General features: G+C 47.1%; 1 protein-coding gene across 1 annotated transcript; it reads right to left on the reverse strand.

Annotated features, from left to right (window-relative positions):
• Nucleotides 1-13,210: 13,210 nt before the first annotated feature.
• On the reverse strand, nt 13,211-24,164 carry NAGA (alpha-N-acetylgalactosaminidase). Its single transcript, XM_002926674.4, has 11 exons — nt 23,368-24,164; nt 22,483-22,609; nt 21,957-22,048; nt 21,016-21,151; nt 20,416-20,587; nt 19,752-19,929; nt 19,319-19,413; nt 18,485-18,646; nt 17,039-17,236; nt 15,805-15,948; nt 13,211-15,315 (listed from the first exon to the last, which is right to left on the reverse strand). The coding sequence occupies exons 3-11, from the start codon at nt 21,970-21,972 to the stop codon at nt 15,181-15,183; spliced, it is 1,236 nt and encodes a 411-aa protein (XP_002926720.1). The 5' UTR covers nt 21,973-22,048; nt 22,483-22,609; nt 23,368-24,164; the 3' UTR covers nt 13,211-15,180.
• Between the last annotated feature and the right edge of the window lie 9 nt (nt 24,165-24,173).

Below are 24,173 nucleotides of genomic sequence, written 5' to 3' on the forward strand. Positions count from 1 at the left end.
CTGCTTCTTCCTCTCCCACTCCCCCTGCTTGTGTTCACTCTCTCGCTGGCTGTCTCTATCTCTGTCAAATAAATAAATAAAATCTTTAAAAAAAAAAAAAAAAGAAATACTCTGTTATGAGGTATTTGTTCTGTGAAGCGGTATAATGCTATGCGAAAGTGGACTTGGATTAGTTGTAAATGTATATGGCAAACTCTAGAGGAATCACTTTAAAAAGTTTTTTTAGAAAAAAATAGCATAAATCATATTGCAAGAGAGGAGAGAAAATGGAATCATATGAAATGCTTAATTAAAACCATAGAAGGCAGAAGAAGTGTAGAAAGCAAAAAGAATAAGAAAAAAAAAAACAAAGGCAATGGATAGAGGACAGGAGGGGCGCCTGGGTGGCGCAGTCGTTGAGCGTCTGCCTTTGGCTCAGGGCATGATCCCAGCGTTGTGGGATCGAGCCCCACATCAGGCACCTCGGCTGGGAGCCTGCTTCTTCCTCTCCCTCCCCCTGCTTGTGTTCCCTCTCTCGCTGGCTGTCTCTCTCTGTCAAATAAATAAATAAAATCTTTAAAAAAAATGGATAGAGGACAGGAAAAAAATGATAGATATTGATCCAACTCTATCAGTAATCATTTTGAATACTAACAGCCTAATACACAAATCAAAAGACAGAGACTGTCAGAGTGGATTAAAAAAACAAGACCCAACTATATATTGTCTACACAAAACCCCACTCTAAATATAAAGACACAGATAGATTAAGAGGAAAGGGATAGAAAAAGTTTTGGGGAGTAGTTGCACAACAATGTGAATATATTTAACACCACTGAACTGTACACTTAAAAATGGTTGAGACAGTAAATTTAATGTGAATTTTACCACAAGTTTTTTAAAAAGAAAAAGGGATGGAGTAAGATATACTTTGCTAACACAAACCAAAAGAAAGCCAGGAAGCCATACTCATTTCAAACAAAGCTGTATTCAGAGTAAAGGAAATTATCAGAGAGAAGGAGGGGCATTATATAATGTTAAAGGGTTAATTCCCAAGAAGATATAACAACCCTGAACCAAAATGTATGAAACAAAAACAGAGAATTACAAGGAGAAATAGACAAATCCACTAATGTAGTTGGAGAATTCAACACCCCTCTATCACTAACTGACAGATCCAGCAGCCAGAAAATCAGGATGTAGTTGAACTAAATAGGCACTATCAAACAGCTAGATCTAATCGATAGTTATAGAATACTTCATTGAGTAACGATATGCATTCTTCTCAAGTTCGGAACATTCACCAAGATAGACCACATTCTGGGACTCAAAACACACCTTAACAAATTAAAAAGTATAGAAATCACACAAAGTACAGGGTGCCTGGGTGGCTCAGTTGGTTAGGTGTCTGCCTTCAGCTCGGGTGGTGATCTCAGGGTCCTGGGATCGAGCCCCATGTTGGACTCCCTGCAAGGTGGGGAGCCTGCTTCTCCCTCGCCCTCTGCTGCTCCCCCTGCTTGTGCTCTCCCTTTCTCTCTTTCTGTCAAATAAATAAGTAAATAAAATCTTTTAAAAAAATCATACAAAGCATACTCTCAAAATGCAATGAAATTAAGTCAATAAGAGAAAGATGGGGGAATCCCACAATACTTGGAGGTTAAGCAACACACTTCTAAATAACACATCGGTCAAAGAGGTTTCAAAGAAGTAAAAAACTTACATATATATATATATGCTTCTTATATATATATATATATATATAAGATATATATATATAATTTTAAAGATTTACTTATTTGAGGGAGAGAGAATCCTTAAGCAGACTCCTCACTGAGTGTGGAGCCTGATGCAGGGCTTGATCTGAGGACCCTGAGATCATGACTTGAGCTGAAATCAAGAGCCAGCCACTTAACTGACTGAGCCATCCAGGCACCCTGAAGTCAAAATGTATTTTGAACTAAATTAAACTGAATACAATGTATCAAAACTGTGGGATGTAGTAAAAGATCTAAAATCAGTAATCTAAGCTTTTACCTTAGGAAACTAGAGAAACACCAGCTTAAATCCAAAGTAAGCAGAAGAAAAGAAATTAGAACAGAAATCAATAGAATTAAAAAGAGTCAGTAGAGAAAAACAAAACCAAAATTGGTTCTTTGAAGAAAATCAATAAAATTGTAAACCTCTAGCTTGTTTAACTGAGAAAAAAAGAAGACACCAATTCCTAATATCAGAAATGAAAGGGGGGGTGGGCAAAATGGGTGAAGGGGAGAGGGAGAGACAGGTCTCCAGTTACAAAATGAGTAAGTCACAAGAATAAAAAGCAGAGCATAAGGGGGGAGGGGCATTTGGGTGACTCAGTCGGTTAGGTGTCTGCCTTCGGCTTGGGTCATGATCCCAGGGTCCTGGGTTGGAGCCCTGCACTAGGGTCTCTGCTTCTCCCTCTCCTCCCCACTTGTGCTCTCTCTCTCTCAAATAGTAAAATCTTTAAAAAATGAAAAGAGCATAAGGAATACTTAGTCAAATATTGCAATAGCAATGTAATGGGACAGATGGTAACTATATTGGCGAACATAACAAGTGTATAAAGTTGTCAAATCACTAAGTTGTACACCTGAAACTAATGTAATGTGTGTCAACTATACTCAAAAAAATAGAATAACTAAAAAAAGAAGTGGGGCAATTGCTACTGATCCCATTGGTATTAAAAGGATAATAAGGAATATTATAAACACTATTATGTCCACAAATTTGGTAAATGGACCAATCTATCAAAACAGTCTACCAAAAGGCACAGTTTACCAATCTACATAATCTACCAAAACTCACAAAGAAAAATAGATCGTTTGAATAGGCCTATATGTATTAAATAAATTGAGTCTGTAACCAATAGCCTTCCAAAAAAGAAAGCACTAGGCCCAGGGGGTTAACTGGTACATTGTACCAAACATTTAAGGAAGAATGAAATTTTCTGTTCCAGGAAATAGGAATAGAAGATATACTTTTTAAATCATTCTATGCAACCAGCATTAACCTTACATCAAAACCATATAAACATTGCCAGAAAACTACAAATTAATATCTTTCATAAACATGGATACAAAGATCCTCAAAAAATATGAGCAAGATGAATTCAACAATATATAAAAAAGAATTATACACCATGACCAAGTGGAATTTATTCCAGGTATTCAAGGGCTGGTTTAATATTCAAAAATTAATTATGTAGTCCATCATATAAATGAGCTGAGAAAGCATTTGACAAAATCCAACACTCATTCATGATAAAATATCTCAGTAAACTAGGATTAGAGTGAACTTGTCAACTTGATATAGAACATCTACCAAAAAACCTACAGCTAGGGGTGCCTCAGTGGCTCAATTGACATCCAACTCTTGATTTCAGCTCAGGTTATGATCTTGGAGTTATGAAATCGAGCCCCACATCAGGCTCTGTGCTGGGTGTGGAGTCTGCTTGAGATTATCTTTCTCCCTCTCCTGCCCCTCTCCCCCCTCAAAAAAGAAAACAAAACAAAACAAAAAATGTACAGCTAACATCAAACTCAGTAATGAACAACTAGATGCTTTTCTGCCAAGATCAGAAAGAAGGAAAAGATGTCCCCTCACCACTATTACTGCATATACTGCAAGCCCTGGCTAATGCAATAAGACAAGAGAAAGAAATAAAAGATATACAGATTGGGAAGGAAGAAATAAAACTGTGTTTGCAGATGACATAATTATCTATGTAGAGAATCCCAGAGAATTGACTAGAAAACCAAAACCAAATCAAACAAAACAAAACCCTCCTGAAACTAATAAGTGATTGTATGAAAGTTGCAGGATACAAGGTTAATATACAAGTCAGTTGTTTTCTTATATACCAGTGATAAATAACTAGAATTTGAAATGTATTTATTTTTTAAATTTTATATATTTGCGAAAGTGAGAGTATGAGTGGAAGGGCAGAGGGAGAAGCAGACTCCCCACTGAGTAGAAAGCCTGACGCAGGGCTCGATCCTAGGACCCTGGGATCATGACCTGAGCTGAAGGCAGCCGCTTAATCAACTGAGCCACGCACGTGCCCCAGGAATTTGAAATTTAAAACTCAATACCATTGTGGGGGTGCCTGGGTGGCTTAGTTGGTTGAGTGGTTGACCTTTGATTTCTGCTCAACCCATGATCTCAGGGTCCTGGGATCGAGCCCTTGTTAGGCTCTGTGCTCAACGGGGAGTCCACATCAGGATCCTGTCTCTCCCTTTGCCCCTCCCCCTACTTACTTGCTCTCTCTCTCTCTCTCTCTAAGAAATAAATGAATCTTAAATACACACACACAATACCACTGGGGCACCTGGGTGGCTCAGTCGGTTGGGTGTCCGACTCTTGGTTTTGGCCCAGGTCATGATCCCATAGGTCTTGGGATCGAGCCCTACATCAGACTTCCTGCTCGGCAATATGTGTGGGGTCTGCTTGAGGATTCCCTCCCCCTGCCCCCCTTCCCTCAAATAAAAAGTCTTTTAAAAAAAAACACAATACCGTTTACGAAAGAAAAGGAAATACTTAGGCATACATTTTACAAAACACGTACAAGATCTATATCGGATAAAACTACAAAACTCTGATGAAAGAAATTCTAAATAAATGGAGAGATACTCTATGTACAAGGATAGGAAGAATCAGTATTATTAAGATGTCAGTTCTTCCAGTTTGATCTGTAGATTCAACACAATCCTAATCAAAGTCCTAGCAACTTATTTTGTGGATATCAGCAAATTGATCCTAATTTTATATGGAGAAGCAAAAGATCATGAGTAGCCAACACAATATCGAAGGACAACAACAAATTTGGAAGACTGCCTCTATCCAACTTCCAGACCTGCTGTAAAGCTACAATAATGAAGACTGTGTGGTGTTGGCAAAAGGATGGATAGACAGACCACACGAATATAGTCAACTATATTTAAAAAGGAAACAAAGATAATTCAGTGGAGAAACGATAGTATTTTCAATGAATGGCACTGGAACACTGGATATGCACATGCAAAAAAAAAATCTAAAAACAGATCTTTCACAAAAATTAACTCAATATGCATCAAAGACTTAAATGTGAAATGTTAAGCTATGAACTCCTAGAAGATCACATAGGAGAATATCTAATGCCCTTCACTTCTGTGATGAGTTTTTAGAAACAACACCGAAAAGTACCATCCATGAAAGAAAACATTGGTAAGTTGGATTTCACTGAAATGGAAACCTTCTGCTCTTCAAAAGGCACTGTTAAGGGAATGAAAACAGAAGCCACAGACTGGGAGAAAATATTTGCAAAAGACACATCTGGTAAAGGACTGGTTTCCAAAATATACAAAGAGCTCGTACAACTGAACAATAAGAAAAAAAATGACCCAATTAAAAATGGGCAAAAGACCTGAAAAGACACCTCACTAAATAAGATGTACAGATGGCCAATAAGCATATGAAAAGATGTTCAGCATCACATATCATTAGGGAATTTCAAATTAAAACAATGAGCTACCACTACACACGTATTAAAATTAAAATTCAGAACACTGATCACACCAAATTCTGGCAAGGATGGAGCAACAGGAACTCTCATTCACTGCTGGTAGAAGTACAAAATGGACCAGCCATGTGGAAGACAATTTGACAGTTTCTTATAAAACTAAACATGTTCTTACCATGTGGCCCAGCATTGGAACTCCTTGGTATTTTTCCAAATGAGTGGAAAACCTATGTCTACACAAAAATCTGCACCTGAAGTTTTATAGCAGCTTTATTCATAATTGCCAAAATCTGGAGGCAATCAAGAGGTTCTTCTGTAGCTGAATGGATAAACAGTGATATATACATACAATGGGATATTTTCATCAATAAAAAGAAATGTTATCAAGTCATGAAAAGATATGGGGGAACCTTAAATGCATCTTGCCAAGGGAGAGAAACCAATTTGAAAAGGCTACATACTGTGGAATTCCAGCTCTATGACATTCTGGAGAAGGCAGAACTATGAAGACAATGAAAAGATTAGTGGTTGCAGTGGGGTTGGAGGTGGGTGGGAGGGATGAGTAAGTGGAGCCCAAGATTTTAGGGCAGTGACACTTCTGTACTATAATGGTGGATACATGTCATACATTGGTCAAAACCCATAAAATATACAACACAAAAAGAGAACCCTAATGTAAACTATGGACTGTAGCTAATAATAATGTTTCAATATTATCATCAGTTATAACAAATGTACCACATTAATGCAAGATGCTAATAATAGGGGACACAGTGGAGGAGGCCTGGGAGGTACAGAGGATATATGGAAACTCGACTTTCTGTTCAATTTTTCAGTAAACCTAGAACTGCCCTTTTAAAAAGGGTGGTAGCAGGCAGGAAGAGATGAAGACTGGGGTACCCCTTAAAGAGAGCCTGTTACTTCCTACAGCTTCCTGCAGAGGGCGCCCCGGCTTAGGGGCAAAAACCACGATGTAGAGAAGACCCGGCACCAAATAATTACTTATTCAGGTGCCATTCTTTTTTTTTTTTTTTAATTTTATTTTATTATATTATGTTAATCACCATACAGTACATCCCCAGATTCCGATGTAAAGTTTGATGCTTCATTAGTTGCGTATAACACCCAGTGCACCATGCAATACGTGCCCTCCTTACTACCCATCACCAGTCTATCCCATTCCCCCACCCCCTCCCCTCTGAAGTCTTCAGTTTGTTTCTCATAGTCCATAGTCTCTCATGTTTCATTCCCCCTTCTGATTACCCCCCTTTTCTTTATCCCTTTCTTCCCCTACCGATCATCCTAGTTCTTATGTTCCATAGATGAGAGAAATCATATGATAATTGTCTTTCTCTGCTTGACTTATTTCACTTAGCATTATCTCCTCCAGTGCCGTCCATGTTGCAGCAAATGTTGAGAATTCGTTCTTTCTGATAGCTGAGTAATATTCCATTGTATATATGGACCACAGCTTCTTAATCCAGTCATCTGTTGAAGGGCATCTCGGCTCCTTCCATGATTTGGCTATTGTGGACAATGCAGCTATGAACATTGGGGTGCATATGGCCCTTCTCTTTACTACGTCTGTATCTTTGGGGTAAACACCCAGTAGTGCAATGGCTGGGTCATAGGGTAGTTCAATTTTTAACTTTTTAAGGGACCTCCACACTGTTTTCCAGAGTGGCTGTACCAACTTGCATTCCCACCAACAATGTAGGAGGGATCCCCTTTCTCCACATCCTCTCCAGCAATTGTTGTTTCTTGCCTTGTCTATCTTTGCCATTCTAACTGGCGTAAGGTGGTATCTCAGTGTGGTTTTGATTTGAATTTCCCTGATGGCTAATGATTTTGAACATTTTTTCATGAAAAAATGTTCAAAATCATTAGCCATCAGGTGCCATTCTAAGTGCTTTAGATAAATTATTTCGTGTAATTCTTGAGTAACAATCCTGTGTGAACTGTTAACATCCCTACTTTAGAGAGGAGGAAGTGGAAGCACAGAGAAATTAAGTAGCTTGTTCAAGATTGCACAGTTGTTCAGTGGAGCCGAGATTTTTTTTTTAAAGATTTTATTTATTTATTCGACAGAGATAGAGACAGCCAGCGAGAGANAGGAGGAAGTGGAAGCACAGAGAAATTAAGTAGCTTGTTCAGGATTGCACAGTTGTTAAGTGGAGCCGAGATTTTTTTTTTAAAGATTTTATTTATTTATTCGACAGAGATAGAGACAGCCAGCGAGAGAGGGAACACAAGCAGGGAGTGGGAGAGGAAGAAGCAGGCTCATAGCAGAGGAGCCTGACGTGGGGCTCGATCCCATAACGCCGGGATCACGCCCTGAGCCGAAGGCAGGCGCTTAACCGCTGTGCCACCCAGGCGCCCCTCAACACTTTTATCCTAATGTATCTTGGAGAAAATCTCTTGAAGTTGGGACCTTGGGAACTCTCAGCCATTATTTTTTTAAATAAGCTTTCTCAGGGAGCCTGGGTGGCTCAGATGGTTAAGCATCTGCCTTCGGCTCAGGTCATGATCTCCAGGTCCTGGGATCGAGCCACATGTCAGGCTCCCTGCTCAGCAGAGTCTCCTTCTCCCTGTCCCCCTGCTTGTGCACTTTCTCCCTCTCTCTCTCTTTCACTCTCTCAAATGAATAAATAAAATCTTTTTAAAAAATCTTTCTCTTTCTGCTTCTCCCTCTCTTTTCCTTCTGGGCTCCAGTAATTAGCACATTGCTTCTTTTGATGGCATCATGTAGATCATATAGGCTTTCTTCACTCTCTCCTTCTTTTTCCCTTGTTAGTCTCTGACTAGATAATATCAAAGTTCCTTTGTTCTAATTCACATATTCTTTCTCCTGATTGCTTCATTCTGCAGCTGATGCCCTCTGTGGCATTTTCCACCTCGTTCATTGTATTCTTCAGCTCCAGAATTCATTTGGTTCTTTTTTGGTATTATTTCTATCTATTTGTCTTTCTATCTCTATCTCATTTTATTCGTCTATTGTTTTCCTGATTTCATTGAATTGTCTTTCTGTGTTTTCTTGTAGCTCATTGGGCTTCCTTAAAACAGCTATTTTGAATTTTTAAAAAGATTTTATTTATTTATTTATTTATTAGAGAGAGAGAGAGGACAAGCAGGGGGATCAGCAGAGGGAGAGGGAGAAGCAGGCTCCCCGCTGAGCAGGGAGCCTTATGTGGGGCTCCATTCCAGGACCTTGAGATCATGACCTGAACAGAAGGCTGACGCTTAACCGACTGAGCCACCCAGGCACCCCTGACAGTCTGTTTTGTTTTCTCAAGGGTAGGGTTAAAGCTCAAGTTTGTGGTCTCTCCCAGTCTGCAGACTCCGGCTGGCTTTCTGTGCATGCTCACTAGCTATCAGCCAAAGCTCACTCTTGTCACCATCAAGACTTTGCACAGAAAACCCTTCAGAGGGTAAAGCGGTATGGGGGGATCTGCAGGCAAGATCAACTTGTGGGCAGGCTTCTTACTGGAGTCTGAAACACAGTAGGATCCATCGTCCCTTTAATGCCTTGTGAGGGTCTTATGTGTCACTCTGCCAGCCTTTTCCCACCCCCAAGTCATGCCGCTCATGACTCAGTACTCTGGTCAGAGTGAGTGAGAAATAGGTTTGTTTGGCAACATGCTGCACAACTGGGGAAGCCATGTGCTCACTCACATGCTCTCATTTTTCCCTGTGGGAGAAATCAAGGGCCAAGAAACGTCTGACTTGGCACTGAGGTGTGCTTCCTTGGGGGAGGAGTGACATGTGTAAACTCAAACTGTTCCTCTTTCCCTCTCTAGTGCGTCCAAATTTTTATTTTCTTTCTCCAGTGGTGTGCTGGAATTTCTTTCCTGGAAACCTGGACTTCCACAAAGGCTCTCTTGTCTGTGGGTGATGGTCTAAGGCAGTGTTCTCCAGGGTCTCCCAGGCTGTGGCTGAGAGGGGCTGGAGCCAGTTCTCAGGCCACTGCAGGGTTCGAGCCAGGACTGAGGTCTGCACACCTGTTACCTGCTGCGCTGGTGGTCAAGGCTCTTCCCTCCCCGGCTCCGCGGTGTGTGGTGTTGAGTCCTGCGCCTCCCACAGGCACTTTGGTCTGTGAGTGAATGCCAGCTTGGTGTTTTTGAGTTGGGCTGGGGGTACATCTCATAGCTTATTCAGCAGCCCCACTTTTAAAATTCTTACTCTTTACCCTGAATATCCACCTGACAGATCATATTCCTCTCCCTTCTCCTTGTTCACCCTTTTATGGTTGGAAATAACTTGGGGAAGAGTGAGGCTGGCTCTGTTCCTGGAACTATCTGATATTCAGGTAAGGATGGCAGAAAAGTTTGGATAACATCGAATGGGGAAAAGGAATATTACCATGTTATTTTGCATTTTACCAGGAGTCTGGAAAAAGAAGGAAGTGGAGGAGGAATCATTAGTGGGAAGTTGGCTTCTACCTGATGTGCTCGATCGCCAGTGGCAGGAGGGTGTCCATTCCTAACGACACCCGTTCCGTTCGTCATCATTCCTCCTCTTAGGCATCCTAAGGTGGGAAGATGTGCACGTCTGGATGGGACTCCCCTTTTTTTGGTGTATGTTGTTGCATTCCCGGGGAGTGCTGCTGTCCTGTTTGTGACCCACACTAAACATATTCTTCACAAGCCCATGTACTACTATTAGCCTCATTGGACCCTGCTGACCTGGGCCTCTCCACAGCCACCACCCCTAAATGCTGGACATCTCGTTGAGTCTCAGGGATATATCTTTTTTTAAAAATATGGTAAAAAACATAACATAAAGCCTATCTTAACCATATTGAAGTGTCCATTTCAGTAGTGTGAACTATAGTCACATTCTTGTGCAGTGATGTCTAGAACATTTTCGTGCAAAACTGAAACTCCATACCCATTAAACAACTCCCCATTCCCCGCTTCCCTCAAGCCCCTGGCAGCTACCATTCTACTTGTTTCTACAAAATTGACTAGATACCTCATGTAAGTGGAATCACACAGTATCCATCTTTTTGTGCCAAGTTTATTTCACTCAGTGTATCCTCAAGGTTCATCCATGTAGCATGTGACAATGTCCTTCTTTTTTAAGGCTGAATAATATGTATGTATATACTTCATTTCTTTATGTATTCATCCATTAGTGGACTTTTGGGTTACGTGTCTTAACTATTGTGCTTAATACTGCAATGGATATGGGCGTGAGTTTTGTTGTTGTTGTTTTAAAATTTTTATTTTTAAATAATCTCTACAGCCAACATGGGGCTAAACTTACAGCCTCGAGATCAAGAGTCGCACGCTCTACCAGCTGAGCCAGTCAGGCGCCCCTGGTGTGAATTTTTTTTTAAGATTTTTATTTATTTATTAGACAGAAAGAGACAGCTAGCGAGAGAGGGGGAGTGGGAGAGGAAGAAGCAGGCTCCCAACGGAAGAGCCCGACGTGGGGCTCGATCCCAGAACTCCGGGATCAAGATGCCTAACGACTGAGCCACTCAGGCACCCCTTGGTGTGAATTTTCTTTAACAGCTTTACTGAGATATAATTCACGTAACCATAGTTCATTCATTTAATATGTGCAATTCAATGGGTTTTAGTATATTCACAGATATGTGCAACCATTGCTCTAGTCAAGTCAAGAACATTTTTATCACCTCAAAAAGAAGCCTTGTACTCTTCAGTGTTATCTCTTATCCCACCATCCTCCCCACCTGGCCCTAAGCAACCACTAGTCTACTCTCTGTTTTGCACATTTCCCTGTCCTGGACTTTCAAAGGAATGGAATCATATAATATGTGGTCTTTTGTGACCAGCTTCTTTACCTTAGCATAAGGTTTTCAAGGTTCATCCATGTTGTAGCAGGTGTTAGTGCTTGACTCCATTTTGTGGCTGACTAATATTACATTGTATGGTTAACTGTATTTTGTTTATTCATTCAGGAGTTGTGGACATTTGGGTTGTTTCCACCTTTTGGCTGCTATGAATAATGTTGCTATAAACATCTGTGTGCGGGGTTTTTATGGACATATGTTTTCATTTCTTTTGCATATATACTTAGATGTGGAATTTCCAGGTCGTATAGTAATCCTATATTTAATCATTTGAGGAATTGCCAGATCATTTTCCACAGGAGCCGTACCAGTTTTACATTTCTACCAGTAGCATATGAGGGTTCTAATTTCCCCACATTCTTATCAACAATTATGAATTTTTATTCTAACCATCCTTTTAGGTGTGACGTGGTATCCTGTGGTTTTTATTTGCATTTCCCTAATGGTTAGTGATGTGGAGCACTGGCCATTTGCTTATCTTCCTTGGAAAAATGTCTGTTCAGATCCTGTGCCCATTTTGAAATTGGGTTGTCTTTTGATTGAGTTGTAAGAGTTCTTTATGTATTTTAACATAAGTCCCTTATATGACATGTCTGTTGCAGACATTTTCTTCCATTTTTTGGGTTGTCTTTTCTCTTTTTCATATAAGCAAATTATAGCTGCAGATTTCCCTCTGATCCCTACTTGCACTCCGTGAGTTTTGGTACGTCATGTTTTCATGTTTGGGGTACGTCGTATGTTCATTTTCATTCATCTCAAGTATCTTCCCTAGTATGTGCTGATTTGCTTCTGTCTTGCTGCTTTCAAAATTCTCCTTTTGTCTTTTTAGAGTTTGGGTTCTGTCTAGGGTTGAATCCCTTTAGGTTTACCCTACTTGGAGCTCGTGAATTTCTTGGATGTGTAGCTTAATTTTTGTCATCAAATAGGGGAAACTTGTAGCCATGATTTTTTCAAATATTCTTTCTGCCCTTTCTCTCTCTTCTGTGTATGTTGGTGTGCTGCATGGTGTCCTGTAGGTCTCTGAGCCTCCGTTCATTTTTCTTCATTCTGCTGTTCCTCAGACAGGTGAATTTCAATGGACCTATCTTTGAGCTTGCCGATTTCTTCTGCCTGGGCATGTCAAATTAATTGTTGTTGTTGTTTTTAAATCTCAGTTATTGTATTTTTCAACTTGTATTTGGTTCCTTTCTGTAATTTCAGTCTCTTTAGTGATATTCTCTATTTAGTGAGACATTATTCTGTTCTTTCCTCTAGCTCTTTATACATGGTTTCCTTTAGCTCTGTGAACATATTTAATATAGCCGATTTAAAATCTAGTAGTAGAGTCAACTAATGAATTACCAAGCTTGCTGTTCTTACCAAGGTTCTACTCTCTGTCTTAACTGAAGGCAGTCTGGGTTGCTGCAGGCTTTTGATTAAATTCCAGAGTTCTGTAAAAGTTGATTCTGATAACATGTGGCAAGTTTTTCATTGCTTTTATGGAGGGAACAAACATTTGGTGGTTATTACTAGACCACTTTTGTTGATTCCTTGCTTGCATTTTGATTGAAAGAAACTATAGAAAGGTATTTTGAGACAGTTGGCAAAAACTGAACACAGAATGGTTATTAGATTATTAAAAACTTTATTTTGATGGCCAGGAAAATTGTATTAAGGTCACAAATATTTTTAAAGACCTGTTAGAGCTACATAGTGCTATTCACAGTTTTCTTTGATTTGCTTTCTAATACTCCAGCTCACAAAAAGTATGTATGGGAAGACAGCTGTGAAATATTGGCACATGTTTACGGGTGTTAGAACTGGGTCATGGGTACATGAAGGTTCACCATTTTATTTTTGTGTTTGAAAATTTCTATAACAAAGTGCTTCTTAAAAGATGGGGTGTACCCTTGGGTCCAAACAAGGATGCCTTGAATTGGGAAAAAATAATTGAGCTCCTAACTGGCCTTGGGTAGAAGGGAGTAAAACAACACCTGGAAGATAGGCAGGGTGTGATATCGAGAGCATGAAGGCTAAAGAGAGAACCACAAGTGAAGACATGTAACCGTATCTCAGTCTGGAAGGCAAATGAACTGACTGGTCAAGTCCCGGCTGCTCCCTAACCATGACTCCCAAGTCCATGGTCTCAGCCACCATCCCTGCCACATCCCAGGGTTGTGGGGAAGACTTCTTTCCTAGGACTGGCCAAAGAATTGTTCCCAGCTGAGTCCATTCCATCCAGGATTGAACAGGACTGTGATCAAGATCCAAAGCTGGAGCTGTGCAGGGGTGACTGGCCTCCAAGGGCAGAGGCCTCCAAGGGAGGAGGTAGGCTTCCGACCTTCTAAGTGACCCACAGCCTTAAGACATCAGCTGGGAAAAGGGAGCTCTCTCTGATGACCCCAGACTCAATCAATGAAGCCTCAGTAATCTTAAATGACATTGTAAAATGTGCACCTGTAAGTTCTTTCTACCGTATTCCTATAAAGGAACTCAAACCCTGAGGGAGGAACCATGGAAGATCTACCCAGAAGAGTTCCCACAGGGCAAGATAGTGCAAGGCCTGGGGTACTGGGTGCTCCCACATTCAAAGCCCAAGAAAAACCTACCTAGCTTGCTCTGCTGCCAGGTTTCCAATGCTCTGCTACCAGGTTTCCAAATGGGGACAAGAGCCACCAGGGACCACAGGTCCCCTGTGGCCTTAGCTAAATGAATAGGGCTTGGGAAATAGGAACCAAAGGAGGGCAGTCAATAACCTGCCATTCTTTTACTTTGCTGAGGAGGAGGAGCAGGAAATATATTTTAAGACACAAAGAATCCCTCGACTTGTCTTTGGACACAGCTGGGGGAACTGAACCTACTCTGAAGCCAGGTTAGGAAACGAGAAACCGAGGGAGGGGCTGGGGCACTGCCGGCAGAGGCCCGGCTGTCATGGCCCTGTGGGAGAAAGGGTAGCTGACCCCCTCACTGGCACCCTGCTCCAGAGTGCCACTGAATGAAGCCCTGTCAGAAAGGGGGACATGAGCTGACAGGTGCCGAAGACAGTAATGCAAAATCCTTAGCAGATCGGGCTCTTGCAGCAGGAGGGCTGAGGAGTCTGAGTGGCGTGGGGAAGGGGTGCACAAGATAAAGGGCCTGGGAACGTTGCTACTCTGCTTCGCTGTGTCGTCGCCACCGCTGTGTGGGACAGAGCAGGATGGCTCTCTGGTGAGAGGCAAGTCTGGCAAGTCTAGGAAGTACAATCTGTAGGTCACTTCGGAAAATGACGAGCCAGAAGATGCCACACACCTTCCATGTGAGGTGAGATGTGAAACCAGCACCCTGTGTACTGCCACCCGGAGTCCCTCACTGAAGGTGCCCGTGGCCCCAGGTCCACATTGCAACCACTCGATTGAAGAACAGCTTTATTGGTAACCTGACGGAACCAAGGTTACCTAGGTGGTGTCAGCCTGCAAGGCCTTATCCAGGCAGGAAAACCAATCACACAATTCATGGGAGTTCCTGACAAGAGGTCAGATCTCCACTCCTAATCATAAGAAAAATCCCAAATCCTGATTTCAGAGTGAACAAAAGGTCAGAGGGTATCAATCCCCTGCTCGTGGGGGCTCAGGAGGCTGGCTGAGTTGCTCAGTAATATCTGTGGGGCCGCGCAGACAAAGTAGAAGCCAGGAAGGCCACAGGAAATCGCCCCAAGACAAGTTTCCAAGAAGGTGCACACTTGGGCCGGGCATGGAACCTGGCCCTGAGATTGCACTTTGGGTCTGATGGGGCCAAGTCACCGAGTGGGCCTGGGTATCAGAGAACCCCGCCTTCGGGCCTCGGCATGTGGAGGCTCCATAGTCTGGGCTCAGCGACGCCGCCACAGCCTGTCACCTGTCTCAGCTCCTCAGTGCTGGGGCGTCCCCAGCTTCCTGATGGGGTACAGGTACCACATCACCACCCCTGAGGGGTTGATGATCACTGTGAAGTTGGTTTGAGTGTGGAGGCCACTGATGACATCACCCGTGTAGACGTTCTGGGCCTGCAGTGGGAGGAGACATCACCAAAACCACTATAAGAATAGTTGCACGGAGCCCCCATCCGAGGGCAGAAAACCCTGGACTTCGGCCTGTCTGTGGTGGGCCTCCAGGATGCCCCACAGAAGTGGGAGCCCTACACCTCCCACGACTTCTCCATTGGCAAAGCCAGCAGTTGTCCAAACTAGGCAGTGGTGATAGCCCCAGCCCACGGACAACCTGAGGAACGTGCCGCCAAGGACTGACCAATAAGGGGACGCACGCAGCCTCAGTGCCCAGGCCTTAGTTATACAGAGTAGTTCTGTTTGCAGAGCTTGAAAACACCAGTGCAGAGAAGGGTACCAGCCACAGCCCTGCATGCCTGCAGCTCCCCTCGGGCTCCTGCCAGAGGACCCAGGGTCCGAGGCCTGGGGGGGCGCCACGTACAAGTGAGCACCACTCCCAGCAACCCCTCCCAGGAAAACCTGCAGCCCTGCAGGTGGCAGGTTACTCACCTCGTACGTGTTGGAGCTGTTAAAGTTCAGCTGGGCGAGGGAGGAGTGGTAGCGGTAAGGCATATCCGTCCGGCGGCTGAAGAAGACTAAGGCGCTGGCCTCATTGGCCAGGGGCCGCACGAACACTTCAATGTGGGATTTCTCCTGGGCACAGAACGTGGCTACTGGCTGGCCTCGCTGCTCAGGCAGGCCCTGAAATCCCCTCCCTAGCCCTCCTTTGAGCTCTGGGTCTCCCTAGCCCACACTTCCATGTCATGCAGAAGTTTGGGGGGATACCCTGGCCCTCCAGCATCCCAACTTATTCTTGCCTGACTCTGCAGATGCTCCCTGACACTTCCTGTGTGCCAGGCCCCATGCTAGAACACAGAGACAAATGCTGTGTAAGGTCCTGTCTCAGAGAGCTCGTAGGATAAGGGGAGGGATAGATGTGGGCAGCTGCTGGCACTGGAGTAGAGGGAACTGTCCAGTAAGAAAAATGAACTCTGCCCTGAACAGCCCAGAGGGTGAAGCCCCATCTTCCAGGAGGTCCCTGGGCCTGGTTCCACCATAAGCCCCTCCAGCAGGGATTAGTTACCTCCTCTTGGCATCACCCACTCTGTATGTGCCTTCTCTAAGTTGTGTGGATTTAACTAGAGAGGTGAGGATCTGTGCAAGCAGCACAAGCCTTGAGGCTCTACTGCTGGAGTTAAGTTCCACTGTACTATTTCCCAGTTGTGTGGCCTTGGGTAACTCAGACTCCTCAAGTCTCAATTTCCTCATTTGTAAAAGAGGGAAGGAGTATTCACCCGAGAAAAGGTACCCACAATGCCCAGCGCACAGTAGGTTCTCAATAAATAGTCAGTGCTAGTCTAGTATTAGTAGTAGTTGCATTCCTTGGCTCAGACAACTCCTAAGCTCTGGAGGGAAGCCCTGGTTCTCTGCCAGACATCACAGGATGTGCGCAAAAGTCTTGTGCTTCCAAACTGAGGGGCCCCACTGTCCTGTGTGCACTTGTGGGGTGATGTATCCCTTCCCCAGATCCCAGAAGCTGTCCTGCTCTGGCCTTGCTCTCACTCAGGCAAAGGCGGGGGACGGCTGGAGCAGCTCCCAGTAGAATCCTTGACTGAATGCAACCAGGAAGGAGGGCTGAGCAGATTTCAGAGGCCCAGCCCTCCGTGACCTCCAGGCCTCCAGCCTTGTTCTCAGGGGAGCCCAGTCCCTCAGCCTCCCCTTCTCTCCCCCCACACCCCAGTACCCTGAGAATCCTGCGTCCCTGGATGCCCAAGGGATCCTGGTTGATTTTGATCATGAGTGGATTCTGCAGAATGTCCGTGTTCTGGGCAGAGATGGTACGCAGGTCTGTGGACATGAAGAGGGGGGCTGCCAGCACCGTCCATAGGGCCATCTGGGCCCGGGCTTGCTCAAAGCTGAGGCCAAAGTTCCCTACGAGCAGCTGGGGGCAGAGAGGAGAGGAACAGTCAGCTCTGTCCTCTCCAGGGAGGTGGGCACGGGGTCCAACCCTAAACATGTAGCCAAGGCAAGAGAAGATGGAGGAGGACAGCCTGTGGGGCCTGGGTCTGTGAACATTTCCCAGCGTGTGGCCTTGGGGTGAGCTTAGCACTCTCCCTGTGAGCCTCAGCTTTTTATTTCACCAAGAATATGGGGTGATACTATGTTTTGGCCATGTCACAGGTCGTTCAGATGATCCAGTGGGATCCCGTTGCCAAAAGTGTTTATAAACCGTAACACCAAAGTCAAGAAATACAGTCAGATGGCAGCAGTAGGTAACCAGACCTGGACAGAGTCCCTGCTGCTGCCCCTAGCACCCACCTGCCCAGCCACAGGTGACAGGACCAAGGGGGGACTTCCTGACCAATCCACAGACTGGACACAAACAATTATTGCTAATGCAACATGGTTACATATTTAGCGATACCAACTGAACAGCCACTGTGCGTGTGCGCCAAGCTGTGCCGAGCGTTTTAAAGGATCATCCGTTTCAATACTCAGAACAACCCTATATGAGGTAGCTACTGTTCTCATTTTCCAATTGACAAAACTGAAGCACAGAAAAAACGGAGTCACTTTCCCAAGGATAAGTGGCAGAGAGGGAACTAGAACTCCACAGCAGGCCAATTTGTTTCTCTAGGCGTTTATCTGGCCTATGTAATAATAATATGTACAATAATGTAATTATTATAATCATCACTGGTAGTAAATGCTTGTTGGCTAAATGAAGAGGTAGCTATAAAGTCATAAGATAAATTGCAAAAAACTGTAAGTCACCAGGGCTCTGAGTGAGGTAGGTACGAGGGGCCAACTCCGCCTGTGGAGGCCTGCGGAGGGCACCAGGGCGGGGGCAGGGCGGTCCGGGGAGGGAACGGCAAGAGGGTGTGCACCCTTGGTGACCTTCACCCTCCAGAGGGACAGTGTCACACAAGATCGCTACAGACCAGTCCTCAGGTTTCAAGAAACATCAGAACTGCCTGGGGAGATGGTTAACAATAGGCATTGCCAGGCCCTCTTCTAACATTCTGGATCCAAAAGGTGGGGGTGGGGCCCTGGGAACAGACATGTAAACAAGCTCCCGTGGTGAGTCTAAGGCGGCTGGCTCTGATCTAGAACCTGGCGAGCATCCAGGGAGGCAGCACAGGGCAGTGGGGAGCAGGTCTGTCGTGGCCATCCCCCTCCACGCTGGTACCATGTCTGGGTCGTTCCAGTGCCCAGGGCCTGCCACCGGCTGCAGGATGTCCTGGTTGTCCACAAACCAGTCCAGGATGGAGAGCACGCTACTCCACGAGTCCTGGATGTCGTCGTAGTTGCGCCAGAGGTTGCAGATCTCTGCCAGCAGAGTGTAGTTCACCTGGATGTTGGCGGAAGGCAGAGTCCAGCCCCAGAGTCACGCCCTGCAGCCTCAGGCCGGCACAGGGGCTGAGGAGCCTCGGCAGCAGACACGGAGGGTGGGGGAGGGGGAAGAGAACAGGCCCTGAGCCAGATCAGGGTGAGACAGGTCTCCCCTGCCCTCTCATGCCACCTGGGGCTGAGCCCAGGGTATGGGCCGAGGCTGGTGTACCCACAACCCTCCCCACCGCACTCCTGCCCCTGTATTCTCTGAGTCCCACCACCTGCCAGCACTCTCCCTCAGGTCTGCCGGTCTGATCCCACCCTTTCTAGTGTCCTAGGTGCTGGAGGGCCCCTGGGGAGGCTCAGCTCCACCTGCCTGGCCTCACCAGCCTTCTGGATCTCCTGGCCCACTCAGTACAACCAGGATACTGCAGACTTGCTGGGTGATATATGTCAGCCCATGACATGTGGTTCCTATGCCTTGGACACCCATCCCTTCAGCCCAGCTCACAAGTGTTTCCTCTTCTCTAGACCCAGGGCTGGCTGAGGCCCCCCCGGGGCAGTTATAACCCTCTCTTAGACCCACAAATCAGCACATGGGCAGCTATGATGAGAGCAGCCCTGACTGCACAGGAGGCAAGGAGGCTCGGGTGTGGGGTGCATTGCCAGGCAGGGGCACAGAATGGCTTACCTTTGGGGGAAGGCCCCCTTCATAGGCCGGCCAACTGCAGGAGAAGGCAATGGGGCGGCCTGTGGCATTCAGGGCAGCTGCCATCTTGGGGTACCCTGGAGAAGCCCAACCCCCACATTTTAGGACTGAGAAGGCTCAGGAGGAAATCTGAGGCCTCAGTCCAAACCTCCCACCAAATGTGAGGAAACTGAGGCTCAAAAGAGGAGGTGCCTCCCCCTGTACCCAGAGCTGCACACACTTCCCTGGCGGGGCATGGTAGGAAGCCTGGGAGGCAAGAATGCCCCCAGCCTCTGGTGCGGGGAATTGGGAAATACTACCCCGTGGCGGGCACAAGGACAGATAAGCTCAAGCTTAGTCAGGTGGGCACCTGTGAGCTTTCCGTGACCGCCCCTCCCTGTCTACCTGATGGCCTCCAGCCAGCTCGAGGACCCACCCTTGGCCCGTTCCTCGGGGGTCGAAAAGCAGCCGTCCAACTTCAGCATGTCCACCTTCCACTCGGCAAAGGTCTGAGCGTCCTGAATCACCTTGTCTAGCGTGGTGCCTGGGTAGCCCATACAGGTGAAGTTGCCCATGTCCTCGTAGATGCCCAGCTTCAGGCCCAGGGAGTGAGCCTGTGGAGGGTTGAGGACACTGCGGGCTCAGGCGGGGAGCCACCTCACAGGCACAGCTGACCAGGCCCCATTATAAAACTATCCATGGCTCCCCGCTGTCCAGAGGAAAGGGTCTCAGTTTGCTGGCCTGGGCTCTGCCAACCATGGTCCTTCTCACTCCTACACACACCTCCCGTGGGCAGTTGCTGGCTTCTAGGCCGGGCTTCTGCCATCCCCTCTGCCTCGAATGCCATCTCTCTTGTATCAGCTCAAGAACTGCCTCCTCTCGTGAATTTTTCTGAAATCCCAGGCTGGATAAGATCCTTTCCTGGCTCTTACCCACCACAGTGGGCCAAAATGAGCTGTTCATTTATCTGTTTCCCCCACCAGACTGATTTCTCAAGCAGGGATTGTGGAAATGAACCCTAAGTGAAGTGGTGCCAGTTGGGACGGGAGGGAGTGTGGTCTGGACCCCCAGCTAACGGGCAGGGCTGGGGTGGGGCTCACATAGTCAGCCAGGAAGGCAATGCCGTTCGGGAAGCGCTTGGGGTCGGGCACCAGGCGGCCTTTGGCGTCACGCCCACCAATCCAGCAGTCGTCGATGTTAAGGTACGTGTAGCCTAGGTCCCGCCATCCATCCTGTGCCAGGTGGTCGGCCATCTCCATGAAGAGTCGCTCACTGGTGAGAGGCAGAGGATGGGGCAGCTCAGTGACCCCCCACCCCCTTCTTCAGAGCTTTTCAGACTTCTCAGATAATCTGAGTGTGAATCCAAGCTATAAGAACCATCATCAGGGTGGAATGAAAGGCCCAACCTGGTTGGGCCCCCAGGCTTGCAAGACTGAGCCAGCCTGGCTCTCACAATTATCTCCTTTCAGTGGCCTCAGGGGCTGGGTCCACCACAACGCCCCTGCCCCACTGGCCTGACAGTTCCCACCGAGGCCCCACGCAGGTCACGGGCTGTCTCCGATGTCCCAAAAGTCACCTCCGGCTGCATTCTCTCTGGGATGGGGCGCTCTGCCCCACCCTCTTTTCTAGCTGACCCTCCGCTCTCTGCCCCCCCTCTGCTGGGTCTTGGGCAAGGCTTGTGAGGTGTGGGCCTTCCTCACCTGATGCAGTTCTTTGGGTCCTCATCACAGTTGGTGTTGCAGCGAAAGCGTTCCCAGGCCAGCCAGCCCATGGGTGGCTTCCGCAGGAGCCCATTCTCTAGCACCAGCACCTCGGCCACCAGGGCCAGCAAGACCACTGCAGGCGGGTTGGAAGGATGACTGTCAGCGGCTCCCATAGCCCCAGCCCTCACGCTACCCCATCCATATGCTGTTTGGCTCTGCAGAGCCCTTAGGGAAACCAGACTCCTGGGCTTAAGGCAGAACTAGCTCTTCTGCGACTGCTGGCCCTGACAGTCACAGTGAGGGGGCTCACGGTGCCTGGCGCAGGGCAGTGTGTTTGAGGGCTGAGTCCCCACTCGCTGTTGCCACCGCAGTGCTGAATTTGTAAAAAAACTCACACCTGAGGTTGTATCCTTTCTATACCTTGACCAGCTCCCCCCACTGACACACAACTTAACAGAACATGGTAGTCAGACTCCAGGTCTCCTGACTCCCATCCAGAGCTCTTTGCTCTCCACCATAGATCCCCCCCAAGAGGCCTCAGAAGGGCTTAAGGGGTCAACCAGGTTGGACCTGCACCTAGCCAGCTCATCTGGATGAACCCTTGCCCCCTCAGGCCTGTTTCCTTATCTATAAGATGAAGTTACTGTACTAACTTTACAGGGCTGTTCTCTGCCATGTTGATAACACATAAAATAGGACTTCTGCATTTTGAGGGAGAGAGGATGAGAAACGAAGACGCCTCTTTGGAGGGGAACTGATTCCTAGGTGGGGAGCATCTCCTTTCTGGGCCAGCTCCAAGAATAAGAGGAACATGTCTTCCCACATACCTACATCAGGGAAGGAGGCCCAGACACCAGAGGGCTGGCACTTCCTCCAGGTAGCCCCTACCCGCAATGGGTCACCTACCCTCCCCAAACCACCCCCACCCGCGTAGGTACCTGTCTTCAGCAACATTGCTCTGGACTCAGCGTCTCAGGACCTGACCAGATCTGCTCTGCTTTTACCAGCTTTATTTGTTGGACTTTGGAAGCTAAGAAACGACAGAAAAGCACTGGGGTCACTACGGCCTCGCTAGCTCTGCCGCCCTCAGCCTTGGGCGTGGATCCCCCACTCCGTCCCAAAGTGGCCCTCAATTGCCCACCACCGTCAGCCCCCAACCCCCAGCCACCACTTCCCCAAGCCCGCGGATTCCTCAGAAATACTAAACAAGGTGTCTCAGACGTTAGACCCCACCCTCTCTGTAGTGCTGGGAACCCCGAGCGCCCACGGGCGGCCGTCCGCCGGGCCGGGGCCACAAAAAGGCACCGATCGCCTCTCGGACGCGGGAAGAACCGAGGCATCGGGCTGGGACCAGGCTTCGGACTCCTACCGGGTCTGGGTTGCCACCCCCCGCCCCCAAGGACCGCAGCCAAGCAGCCCCAGAGCGGGGATCCTCCCCCAGAGTGCCCCGCTCACGGAACTCACCCTGCGGACGACCCCCGAACGCCAACCACTTCTGCCTCTTGGGCAGCCGACTGCTGCGGTAACGTGATTTGCCTACTGCGTTCCAGGAGGGCGGAGCCTGACGGCGGCACGCCTTCCGCGGCGGAACCTATCAGAATCCCCTCAGCAACGTCGTGTCCCGCCCCCTGTGGGCCCAATAAACCCTCCTCCGACCCTCCCAAAGCCCCGCCCCCCTCGAGCTCCGGCTCCGAGCTCCCCCCCGGCATGCACCGTTCGAGCAGGTTTAAGGGCTGGGTGACCTGGCTACCACGGCTCCCGGAGAGGGTGGTCCTTTCACCTCTGCGGTGTCCCTGAAGGCAAGCATAGTGCCCGGCACAATGTAGACGCTTAATAAATAGTATGGCGTGAATATCTGCTTTGTTAAAAGGAAGTGAGGAAATGCCATGAAGCACGACCCAAAGAAAGCCACTCAAAAAACAGTAGTCGAAGTTGAATAGGCACTACGAGAAAGATGAGTGGGAGAGAGCTAACCAGGTGTAGGGCACTGTTTTTGCAAAGCCAGGAGACTCTCCTCCCTTACCTGACGCTCCAGGCCAGCCACCGGTTGGACCGGCCCAGGCAAGCAATCTGCATATTCCTTCTCTTTCATTCATCAAATATTTATTGAGCAACTACTAGGTAGGTGGCAAACACTTTATTCTTGGCACTTTCACTTGGATGGTCACTGGGCATCTCAAACATAACCGGCCCCAAACTGAACACCGGAGACCTTCCATTTCTCAGGTAATGGCAACTCTCCTTCCATGTGCTCAAGCCAAAGCTTGGAGTCCTCTTTGCCACCCCTTTCCCTCACTCCCCTCAACCAGGCTTTGGCAAACCCTGTTCCACTCTACCTTCAAAACCCACCTCTCGTCACTCTCCCAGCAACCATCACATCTTGCCTGGATTATTGGTTGCAGCACCCTCGTCACCCGTCGGCTTCCACCTGCATTTGTTCTCTCCACAGCAGGCAGAGCGCTCCTTTAAAACATAGCTCAGGTTGGGGCACCCGGGTGGCTCAGTAGGTTAAGCCTCCCATCCCTGATTTTAGCTCAGGTCATGATCTGAGGGTCGTGAGATGGAGCCCAGGGTTGGGCTCCCGCTGAGCATGGAGCCTCCTTGAGATTCTCCCTCTCCTTCTCCCTCTGCCTCCCCCGCTCCACTTGCTCATGTGCTCTCTCCCTCCCTAAAAAATAAATTAATTAAAAAAAAAAAAAAAAAACAAACCATAACTCAGATCACCACTTGCTCCAGACCCTGTGATGGCTGTTCATCTCAGTCTAGAGACTCACAGATTTACAAAGCCCCACCCACACATTCTGCCCCATCTCCTACAGCTCTCCCCCTCCTCCCTGACTCCCTGCCACACAGTCCTCCTTACAGTTCTTCAAACACACAACAGGTCTCAGGGCCCCCTGCCTGTCATGCTCTTCCTCCAGATTTTGGCATGACTGGCTCCCTTATTTCCTTCCAGTATTACTCAAAGGGCACCTTCTCAGTGAGGCCTACCCTGACCAACCTATTTGAAATTGCAACTTCCCTATTCTAGCAATTCCCAAGCTCTGTGACCCTCCTATATTTTCCACGCTGCTTACTCCCTTCTTCTTCTTCTTTTTTTTTTTTTTTTTAAGATTTTTTTTTTTTGTTTGACAGAGATAGAGACAGCCAGCGAG

The sequence above is a fragment of the Ailuropoda melanoleuca genome, chromosome 15 (genome assembly GCF_002007445.2).
Source record: "Ailuropoda melanoleuca isolate Jingjing chromosome 15, ASM200744v2, whole genome shotgun sequence".
NCBI classification, from domain to species: Eukaryota; Metazoa; Chordata; class Mammalia; order Carnivora; family Ursidae; genus Ailuropoda; species Ailuropoda melanoleuca.